The 12,001-nt window shown below is 39.5% G+C and overlaps 1 protein-coding gene across 2 annotated transcripts; it reads left to right on the plus strand.

The window, feature by feature from the left end:
* The first annotated feature begins 1,315 nt into the window (after positions 1-1,315).
* On the plus strand, positions 1,316-8,093 carry SYCE3 (synaptonemal complex central element protein 3). Of its 2 annotated transcripts, none has more exons than XM_072130748.1 (3): positions 1,316-1,420; positions 7,356-7,464; positions 7,882-8,093. In XM_072130748.1, exons 2-3 carry the CDS (start codon positions 7,356-7,358, stop codon positions 8,046-8,048), a joined length of 276 nt encoding a protein of 91 aa, XP_071986849.1. In that variant the 5' UTR covers positions 1,316-1,420; the 3' UTR covers positions 8,049-8,093. The 2 variants fall into 2 exon arrangements, with proteins under 2 accessions (XP_071986849.1, XP_071986850.1); XM_072130749.1 differs by lacking the exon at positions 1,316-1,420 and adding an exon at positions 1,471-1,524.
* The last annotated feature ends 3,908 nt before the right edge of the window (positions 8,094-12,001 follow it).

Consider the following 12,001-nt stretch of genomic DNA (forward strand, 5'->3'; position numbering starts at 1 on the left):
GAGATGCCCATAATTTTGGCATAATGGTGCGATTAAGCAGCCTCAGAGGCATCGATGCATGCTGCCCCTGCTGTTTCCTGTCCATTTCCGTGGTGTTTCCATCCTTTTCTGAGGTTCCCAGGTGTTTGGCCAAGCTTCCCTGTGCCAAGCCTTGGTCCCCTTGAAAAAAGAGCATCGGAAAAAGTTTGACTCGAGTAACGAGCACTCGAGCATTTTAGTGCTCGCTCATCTCTACTCAAAGCTATATCTCCAGTTTTTAATCCAACATGGTTTATGGTGTTTTTATTTATTTTGGAATTATAATGTTTATTCTATAAGTGGGACTTGTCAGAAAAATAGTAAAAATAAAAATAAAAAAAGTTTTCAAAAAATTATAAAAAAAATTCTTAAAAATTCATATCACCCCCTTCCCCTAGAACTGATATAAATATTAATAAACAGTAAAAATCATAAACACATTAGGTATCGCCGTGTCCCAAAATGCCCGATCTATCAAAATATAATAACGGTTTTTTACTGCGTTTTACCCCGTAACGGAAAATAGTGCCCAAAGTCGAAAATGGCACTTTTTTGCCATTTTGAAAAATATTTAAAAAATCAATAAAAAGTGAACAAAAGGTTGTACAGTCATAAAAATGATAACATTGAAAACGTCATCAAAAGTCACAGCTTCGTACACCAAAGTTCGAAAAAGTTATTGGCGGCAGAAGATGGCAAAATTAAAAAAAAAAAAATGTGTACAGGAGGTTTTAATTTTTGTAAATGTATGAAAACATCATAAAACCTATACAAATTTGTTATCCCCATAATCGTACTGACCCAAAGAATAAAGTAGACGTGTCATTTGTGGCACACAGTGAAAGCTGTAAAATCCATGCCCACATGAAAACGTTGCAAATGCATTTTTTCACCATTTTCACTGCATTTGGAATTTTTATTCCCGCTTCCCAGTAAATGGAATATTAAATACCGTCACTATGAAGTGCAATTTGTTACGCAAAAAAATTAGCCATCACAGAGCTCTTTATGTGGAAAAATAAAAAAAGTTATAGATTTTTGAAGGTGGGGAGTGAAAAATGGAAGTGAGAAAACTAAAAAGGGCCAAGTTGTTAAGGGGTTAATGACAGACATTCAGGTGACTGCCGACAGTTAAATAATATTTCGGTTGGGACTAATATATGGTAAAGCTCCCTTCCATTGATAAATCCAAACATCATGCACATTATAAAATGGTAACAATTGCCTTCATTTTTCATTGAAAAAATCCATGTCCTGTGGAGGAGACAACAAGCACATGGTGAGATGTGTGTCAGGCTGTGTAGGCCTCATGCAGTCACTATGACAACGCAGCCTGTGCACTGGGTGATTGGCAGTTACTGAGGAGAAACAAGGAGGGAAATCACAGAAACACGAGGAAAAAGTGAGACCACGGGAAGCGACCAATGTTATGTGCCTTATATGTGATAGCTAATCATAACGCTTTACATGCTGCTGTACTTCTCCACATAGTGACTGCTCCTATAAGTAACTAGGTTAACCTCCATAAACAACCATAAACACCATATTGTTACAATAATTATACCCGTATGTAACACAGCATCAATATGAAATGTTTTACTGTATATATACTGTCACTGCGTCTATACAGTGAGTCATAGCCCAAATATAGTGACAACCCCCGACTCTATATACAGCCACAGCCTCAATACATTGATAGTCATATCCCTCATATAGTGACATCCACCACCTCCATATACAGCCACAGCCTCCATACAGTAATAGCCATATCCTCTATACAGTGACAACCACCACCTCTATATACAGCCACAGCCTCCATACAGTGATAGTCATATGCCCCATTTAGTGACAACCCCCACCTCCATATACAGCGACATCCTCCATACAGTAAAGCCATATCCTCTATATAGTGACAACCCCCACCTCTATATACAGCCACAGCCTCCATACAGTGAGTCTAATGTCCTATTTAGTGACAACCCCCACCTCCATATAAAGCCACATCGATACAGTAATAGCCATACCCCCCATATAGTGACAACCCCTACCTCTATATACAGCCACAGCCTCCATACAGTAATAGCCATATCCCCCCTATAGTGACAACCCCCCCCCCATTTACAGCCACAGTCTCCATTTAATGATAGCTATATCCTCCACAGTCTTCAAACAGACACAACCACCATATAGTGACAACCATACTTTGTAAAGGTTGCATTTGCACATACAGTATGAGGTGTATGGTATTTTGAAAAAGGGTTTCAGAACTAAAAAGTATAATTATAATATCTTTTATGTCTCTAGACATTTTTACCCATTGTAAGGGCCAGGGGTCCCCTAACTACACCCGCGGGCAGTTTTTATCCAGACCCCGTTGCTTGGCACGCCAGCGCCAGGCCCTCGCGGCCTTCCACAGTCGAGCAGGGGCCTCCGTCCGTCCGGACAGGAAGCTCCTTCCTGTCACTGTAGAGTGTTCGATGCGGCTGGAAACGTCTGCTCGACCACTATTACTGGAGCAATGTGGCCAGAAGACAACACCGCGCACATCGCTCCATGAACTAGGATGCGTGGCCGTGTGATGATGGCGGGAGACTGAGATGAGTACAAGTTTTTTTTTTAAAAAAAAACAGCATTAAAAGGATTGTGGCGGACGGGGGACCAATATATGAAATAACTAATTATGAGGGGCAGCATAGTAAATAATTAATGGTGTGTGGGGGGGGGGGCAGCATAGAAAATAATTATATGGGGCAGCATAGGAAATAATTATGAGGAGCAGCAAAGGAAATAATGAATTATGAGGGGCAGCATAAGAAATAATCAATTATGAGGGGCAGCATAAGAAATAATCAATTATGAGGGACAGCATAGGAAATAATGAATTATGAGGGGTAGTATAGGAAATAATTAATGGTGTGGGGTAGCATAGGAAATAATTAATGGTGGAGGGCAGCATAAGAAATAATGAATTATGGGGGGCAGCATAGGAAATAATGGTGTGGGGGGGCAGCATAAGAAATAATGAATTATGGGGGGCAGCATAGGAAATAATGGTGTGGGGGGGCAGCATAGGAAATTATTAATTATGAGGGGCAGCATAAGAAATAATGAATTATGGGGGGCAGCATAGGAAATAATGGTGTGGGGGGGCAGCATAAGAAATAATGAATTATGGGGGGCAGCATAGGAAATTATTAATTATGAGGGGCAGCATGGGAAATAATAAATGGTGGGGGGGAGAATCATAGGAAATAATTAATTATGAGAGGCAGCATAGGAAATAATTAACCCCTTTTCGTTTTTGCATTTTCATTTTTCACTCCCCACCTTCAAAAATCTATAACTTTTTTATTTTTCCATGCACATAGCTGTGTGATGGCTTATTTTCTGCATAACAAATTACACTTCAAAATAGTGGTATTTAAAATTTCATGCCGTGTACTGGGGAGCGGGAAAAAAAATTCAAATGCAGTGTAATTGGTAAAAAAAAGCATTTGTGCCATTTTCTTGTGGGCTTGGATTTTACGGATTTCACTGTGCTCCCCAAATGGCATGTCTACTTTATTCTTTGGGTCGGTACAATTATGGGGATACCAAATTTGTATAGGTTTGATAATGTTTTTATACATTTACAAAAATTAAAACCTCCTGTACAAAATTTTTTTTTGGATTTTGCCATCTTCTGGTGCTAATAACTTTTATATACTTTGATATACAGATCTTTGGGAGGTGTCGTTTTTTTGCGGCTTTTGATGACGTTTACAATGTTATAATTTTTATGACTGTACGACCTTTTGATCACTTTTTATATTATTTTTAAATTTTTTTAAAAATGGCAAAAAAGTGCCATTTTTGACTCTGGGCCCTATTTTCCGTTACGGGGTTAAACGCAGTGAAAAAACGTTATTATATTTTGATAGATCGGGCATTTTCGGACACGTCGATACCTAATGTGTTTATCCTTTTTCCTGCTTTTTTATATCAGTTCTAGGGAAAGGGGGATGATTTGTGTTTTTTTATTATATTTTTTTTTTAAACTTTTTTTATTTTTACTATTTTTCAGACTCCCTAGGGTACATTAACCCTAGGTTGTCTGTACGATCCTATCATATACTGCCATACTACAGTATATGGGGATAGCACATTGTAATGAATGGGTTAACACGAAGCAGCCTCGGGAAGGGTGTCATGGCAATGGATCGCCGCTCCCCGATGACCTCATGGGGAGCGACGATCCTCGGCAAGATGACGGCGCCCATGTGGCAGCGGCGATCAGCATAGGAAAAGAATTAATTGGGAGGGGCAGCATAGGAAATAATTATGAGGGACAGCATAGGAAATAATTAAAGAGAACCCGTCATGCGAAATAACCCCCTTAATCTAAATAGATTTTCATAAACTGCCATTAGAGAGCATTGCCTCTATCCCTTCATTGTCCCTCTACATGCCTGTAAACCTAAGCAATGAGGTCCTAAAGCTGTATGCAAATGACCTGTGAAATGTCCAATGAGTCATTAGCATATTCAAGCTGTCCAGCTTATTCATGAGTGGGAGGCACAGCCACACCCCCAATGCTTGACTGACAGCCTGTATAATGGTGTAATGGCTGCTCTATGAGCTTGCTGGTGGCTATGTCTCCTGCAGCCTGTGTGTGTGTGTATGTGAAAGATCCAGGCAGCCATGATATAGCAGAACTTGTCAGGTACTTGTGTAGCTGATGTCTGTGCCTCTCACCTGTGTATTAGGAGGATGCACCATGTCAGCAGATGCAGCACAGACACTAGCAATGCTTTACTATACATTACACACAGACATGAGCAGGGGGAGGAGAGGGGAGGGGTAACAGGGGTGACATCACTGCCTTTGACCATGTGACCAGCCTCATTTACATAATAAAGAAAAGATGATTTTGCAGTGATTAATGTATGAAATAACTAGATAAAGGCTGGGATCGATCTATGTGAGCTGCTCCAACAGGTAGAGGTGATGGGACAAGTGACACAGACCTGATGACAGGTGTCCTTTAATGGTGGGGGCAGCATAGGAAATAATTAATTATGAGGGGCAGTATAGGAAATAATTAATTATGAGGGGCAGTATAGAAAAGAATTAATTATGCGGGGCAGTCTAGTAATTAATGGGGTGGTGAGGGCAGCATATTCAATAAATAATGGAGAGGGGTCCCAGTATATTTAATAATTAATTGACCCAATTAATTGGGCCAGTATATAAAATAGTTCACAAGGGGGTGCAGTATATTAAATAATTAATTTAGAGGGGGCCCAGTGTATTGCGGATGCGGTCACATGTACCTCTATTTATTTTTAAACATTAGTCCAACGGTCTGAGAGGGACAGTGAATCGCCCCTATGTAAATAGTTTGGGGACCCCTGGTCTATGCTATTAATAGAGATACAGTTAAGCTGTGTAATGTGTGTCTAATATATGATTAGGCTTAAAGGGGTTTTCCCACAAACAAAAGGGATAGGGCCTAACTTATTGATCAGTAGGGGTCTCAGTGATAAAACCCCACAGATCACGAAATTGAGGGGTCTGATGGGGTCCCACTCATAGAGATTTTTATCTAGGGCTTAAACTCCCCTTATCATTTGCAAGGTGACTTTTGAATTAACCCTTTCATGGCCCCCGGTACCAAGACGAGCGCACAAACTAAGACACACCAGTCTCTCTCTCCACTTTATTAGTCCGCAGCCGCATATATCAAACACAGAAGATCGTTTTCATAAGGGGTGTGAACAGGTGATAAAATACTGCAATGCTATTTGCCATAATGAATATACCCCCATAAATTCACTTTCCCAAAACATGTAGGTGGACTTTACTTTTTTCGGCTCATTTACTAAGGGTCTGACAGGCGCATTTTCGTCGGGTTTCCCAGCGATTTTCGTTTTGCGCTGAATTGCCCCGGGATTTTGGCGTACGCAATTGGATTTTGGCGCATCGGCATTTGCATGCGACAGAAATCGGGGGCGGGCCATTGGACAACACAACAGATTCAGATTTAACATTTAGAATTGTGTCGCAAAACACGCACTTACAAGCACCAAGAAGAAGCAATTGAACTCCGGCGGACCTCGGCGCAGAAGCTACGGATGCAGAAACCCGGGCGCACGATCTTAGTGAATCTCAGCAGACCCGAATCCTCATAGAAAAACGCACCGCAGGAACGCGACAAGACCGGGTAAGTAAATCTGCCACATTATTTCTCTCACCGAGCACCGTTTCCAAGGAGACAAATGTTTATACTAATTGTCCTTGTGTTAGCTCTGTATAAGTTCCAATATGGCCTTCACGCAGAGAAAAGATAAGGTAGCAATAATGAAGATCCAGTAATTTCTAAACACTTTCACACAAAATGAAGTCTGAATCCTGACACAGGTCAATTGCACCCCCGGCTGAAACTAAAATGTCCGCTTGATCTCCAAAATGGCGTCTTTTGGTTCGCTTGGTCCAAAATAGCCGCTGTAGAGGAATATATCACTAACACCACATATTATCGTCGGAACCCTTGTCACTCTGTCAGAGTAATGGCGCAGATGGCTGCACATGACCGTTCTCCTCCATTAATCTCTACGAAGTGGGCAGAGATCGCTGAGTGCGGTCCCTCCTGTCGCCATACGGTGCCGTTCAGCTTCCGGACGGCCAAGGTGCCCGGCCACACCTACCTGCCCCTATTTCCAGCCCTGTAAACTATGGGAGGGGTGAGTGTGGCTATAGAGCTGACAGAGATTGCCGAGCATGGCGCTTGGCAATTTCCATCAGCTCCATTGAGATTAATAGAGCAGAAAGGTCTGCTCCATTACTCTGAAGGAGTGACGAGGGGTCCGACAGAGGTACGTGGGACCCCATAGGACCCCTCGTTTTCGCATTCGTGGGAAAACCCCTTTAAGACCTTTGACTTTGTCTTTTCTCGGGCAAACAAAGTATAAAAAGAGGCAAATTAGGATTTGCACATGTTTTTTGCTCCAAATTGCACCAAAAAACTGTCTAAAATACTTTCCAGAATTTTTTCTGGTGTAAACTAAGCCAACACATAAGAGCTGCAAAGTTAGACTAGACAGTCTTAGACTATGCCAGACTTAACTTTCAGCATGAATCTGGTGCAGTATTAGACTGTGTTACATTTAAAGACTTTTAAAAAATCTGCCCCATGGAATGGGCTCTGTGAAGACTGAGCTTATGATTAGGAGGGTCATAAGCTCACAAAAATATCACACCTACGAGTATATTAGTTATCCTTTAGTTTTTATAAATCAATCCATAACACTGTATAGTCAGCACTGATCTCAGGGGGGCTTTTTTTAACTTTTGACTAGATGGCAGAAGCAGACTCAGAAAACCAGACAAGTGAAGAGGTTTCTAAGAGGTTAAAAGAACTTGAAAAGGAACTGGAAAGAATGATAGAACACATGGAAAAAGTATCAGGTAGGGTCAGAGGTATTTATTGGAACTTGGTCATGAAGCTTACCTCTACTGGAAACATCCTATACTGAGTTTCTAGAGCCTTTTGGTAGAGCTTTATGTAGCCTTTTTGTACAAAGTTCAAATTTATTCGGCAGATCACTCCTTTTCATTTCTCCATTTTTTTATTCCATGAATATATAAATATGCAAGTTATGTGATGAAAAAACTACAACTTCACTATAAAAGTAAATCTCAAACAGCATTCCTTCCTTGTATAGGTTAGTTTTGCGAATGCCCATAGAAGCAATTTACGATGTGTACTAGATACAGAAAATATGGCCAGCTCACGTCTTCATTTCCTCGTCATGTAGCAGGTAGCCTTAGCGTCTATTTGTGGTTTTCTTTCATTGGATACTTTATATTCTTTTTTGTTAATAGTTCGAACTACATGGATGGTGTATGAAATGATAGCAACACGTAAAGATCCGGTCCTGATCGACCAACTGAGAAGATTGGATGAAAGCTTCTTGCAGTGCAGAGAAGAAATAGAGGAGAAGTGGAAAGCTATGTTGGATGAAACCAAGAAGAAACCAGAACAACAGTAAATGTGTTCAGTATGAAACATTCCCATCAATAAAGAATCAATCAGATCTGTTTTTTACAATTTATTTTTTGAAGCTGATAGTATAAATATCTTTGTTGCTCAGAATCCTAGAATTGTCCATCTGTCTTTAATTTGTGTATGACAAGAGAAATGCAAATCCTTCAAAACTTGATCTGAATTTTCGGATCGGTTTCAAATTGATTCAGTCCAAACCAATGTTGCTCCCCTTGTCTTGAAAATCGGTATAATTAAAGTACAAATATTTTTCATATAAAAAGCTCCTCTCTCATTTAATTTTCCACTTTTTAAAAAAAAATTTAGGGTTAGTATTAGGCTTACCATTAGAATTCGGGGTTAGGTTCAACCCTAACCACAACCGACCCCTAAAGCAAAAATTCATAGAAAATGAACAAAAATAGGTAAGACTTTTTGTTATTACAAAAAAAAAATCTGTGTTTTAGAGGGCTAAAATGAGTTAGATTTTCAGGAAAGGTAGGAAATCGACTAAGCAACTAATAGATTTAGCCATCTCTATGTGTGACAAAATTTTCAGTTACTGTGTGACAATCAACAGGACTTCAGACTTCAACAGGAGTGGATAGAAAAATAATGTGATATATAGTCTGGGGAACATGACCTGCATAGTTTGGTTCACAAGCCTCCATAGTGCTCCCAATATTTACATACCCATACATGCGACTCATTTAAGCTGCAAAAAACAACTGTGGGATAATCACCTTTTTTAAGCTGACAATTCTTTTTACAAATTGTCCTGTTATTCAGGATACATGATATACACAGTTTTTAAACCTTTATAATCCCATAGAGAGGAGCTGTATGTATCCATCTTAAGGAAAAAGTATCAGGTGCTATGAGTGCAACCTTTAAGAAATTAATTTTCCTTGAATTATTTCCAATATTTAACAATTACATAGTGGCTGAGTGAGTAGCACTTCTACCTTGCAGCGCTGGGGTCCTGGGTTCGAATCCCACCCAGGTCAACATCTGCAAAGAGTTTGTATGTTTCTCCGGTTTCCTCCCACACTCCAAAAACATACTGTTAGGTTGTTTAAATTGTGAGCCCCATGGGAACAGGGACTAATTTGACCTGCTTTGTGCAGCTCTGTGTAATCTGTGTGCGCTATATAAATAAAGAATTATTATTAATTACAATTTGTAAAAACATGGATGCCCTTAATAATTTTTTGTACCGCTGTAATGAGCACTAACAACCACAAGATGGCAGGGAACACTTACACTGGGAGTTATTTATCATATGCCGATGCTCTAGCACTTTCGGCGAGGTCCTGTGTAGAGTTTATCTCTAGAAATAAACGCAGCCGGTGACTTTTCATGTATGAATTCCGCCGACTGCAGCAAACTTGTTTATTAGTGGTAGGAAATACTGTTCAAAATGTACACAATGCCTTGTTGGAACGTTGAGAACGTTCATTGAGCACTTCATGTTATGTTACCCGAGTGATGTCATATAAGGTCCTTTACCCAACATTTACAAAATCTACCCCATGTAGGCAAGGGGTGGTGTTAAAGACCATGGAGACATTCTGTGATTCATGTGATCAGATACATGCATGGGGTAGACTTTGCAAATGTTACTGGGTAAATGCCCACACTGGTCCAATCCCCGGGCTTCTAATTATGCACACATGTGCACCTCCCTCTCCTATACTGGGAGCATGGGAGAGGGAGGTGACATCACGCGAGAGGCATATATTCACGCCTCTTATGTGACATCACCTCCCTCTCCCATGCTGGGAGAGGGAGGTGTGGGGGCATTCACAATTAGCAGCCCGGAGCGCCGAACATCTTGCCCCCGCACTCTGGGCTGTTAATTATAAGTTTCTATTCTATGTGAAGAGAAGGACAAATGATTATTCATAGGTTTTTTAAAAAAAAAAAATTTACATGGTTGATTTGCTTTAATTTTGTTTTATCTCTACTGCAATAATAGTATCCACTGTGACTAAAGGCATTCATACTGTACAGTAAGTTGTGCATTGATATGATGAAAGCTATGACCTCTAATATGACAGTGCTACCAAGTGCCTCAAGTGCTGGAAAGACTGATACTATTACTAGGTGCATTTTTGCATTTGTGCATTTATTTTGTTGCTTGTTTCATCCTTCTGATTACTAAAAAAGGTCTCACTGTTTGGACATGCTGCTGTGTGAAACTAGTACTTAGGGACCGTCTGCCAATATTCAACTACAGACATAAAGCTCTGTTTACTTATTATTAGTGGTAGGAAATACTCTTTCAAATGTTTTACACAATGCCTTGTTGGAACATTGAGAACGTTCATTGAGCACTTCATGTCATGTAGTGATGTCATATGAGGTCCTTTACCCAACATTTACAAAATCTACCCCATGTAGGCAAGGGGTGGTATTAAAGACCATGAAGACATTCTGTGATTTAATGTAATCAGATACATACATGGGGTAGACTTTGCAAATGTTACTGGGTAAAGGACCCTAGACAACATCACTCTGGTCACATGAGTGCTTAAAGGTTAGGAGGATAATGGCATGAGGAGGAGTAGATGGGAGGGGCCAGCTGAGCAGACATGCCCCCTCTGATGCCAGGTAAGATAAAGTTGATTTTATAGGGATGTGAGTTAAACAATTAGCTAAAAGTCTAGTAGCATTTAGTAAATAGGGCTATATGGAAACCTGTCTCCAGCTGTATTTGTGCATAATGTTGTTCCCTTTAATGTCGGTGACTTTAACTACATATAAAATATAGTCAATAGATAATCCAAATTCACAATATAAACAAATATATACAAATGTAGAATGTGGGAGCTTGAATGTGTCACTGGATAAACATTTCCTTTATTATTGTACCACTTGTGGTATATTTTATCAGAAAAACCCAATCTGCTTGAAGGATAATGGGAGACAAAAGCTTGACAATCCTAATATAATACATAACAAAATGACATAAAACTGTAAAACAAAATAAAGAGACACATTACACACTTTAAGTTCACCACCGTCCAGAATCACTGTAGTTAACCATTAGAGCACTATTATGTGAACTTATCTTGTATGGATCAGCATTACAATTTTCTGACATGGGCAGACATAACCAGAGAGGTTTTTGTACTGTGAATGACCAGTTTGTCATGCACTATATCTAGAAGTAGTATGGAATCATCCAAACTGAGAAAAGTATACGTTTTAGTACATTTACCTAACCACTTGTAATATATACTGTACATATTTTAAGTATATATTCCAACAACACAGATCAAATGTAACCCATTTTACCCTCTGGTTAAAAAAGAGGAAGAATACAATAAATTGGGAACCCACGCTTTACAGTTCCATCGCATTGAAGATCTAATGGGTTTTTCTTCATCTCTATCAACTTTAAATACATTTTAAAAGTTCTGCTGCTCCATTGATTCCTGAGCAATATGTGCTCTTATCCATCTCCATCAATCTAATTAGCATATTAGATGAAGAAATAAAGCAACATCTATTAAATGATGCAAAATGTAGCTACAAGAGATGGAGAAAGGTCTTTTAGAGAGAAGAACAGATACAAAAGAACCTGCCATCACTTCTGAAATATCTGCATTAATAAATAACTGAGTTCTTTAAAAGATGACAATGCTGGTATATCCTTTGCTGAACTTTCATTTTATGTAAAAATTGGCATGGTCAAGGTCCTAGTATTCCCATTCTGAAAGAGACGTGTCCCTATACTTCTTCATTATCAATTTGATTATGTCAGACTACGTAGAGACTATAATGGTAAGTCCCAGTTGTCAGTTAACTCATAAATTTCTTTGAAGAAGCACAATGCCAAGTTTTAAGAGATGTGCTACAGAAATGTTATTTACCAAAAATAGACATTCCAGGAGAGGTGATAGGTCATCTTCAAAGGGAATTTGTCTGCAGTTTTGCCAATAAAAATCAGCAGCA

Source organism: Engystomops pustulosus, chromosome 11 (genome assembly GCF_040894005.1).
Source record: "Engystomops pustulosus chromosome 11, aEngPut4.maternal, whole genome shotgun sequence".
Classification (NCBI taxonomy): domain Eukaryota; kingdom Metazoa; phylum Chordata; class Amphibia; order Anura; family Leptodactylidae; genus Engystomops; species Engystomops pustulosus.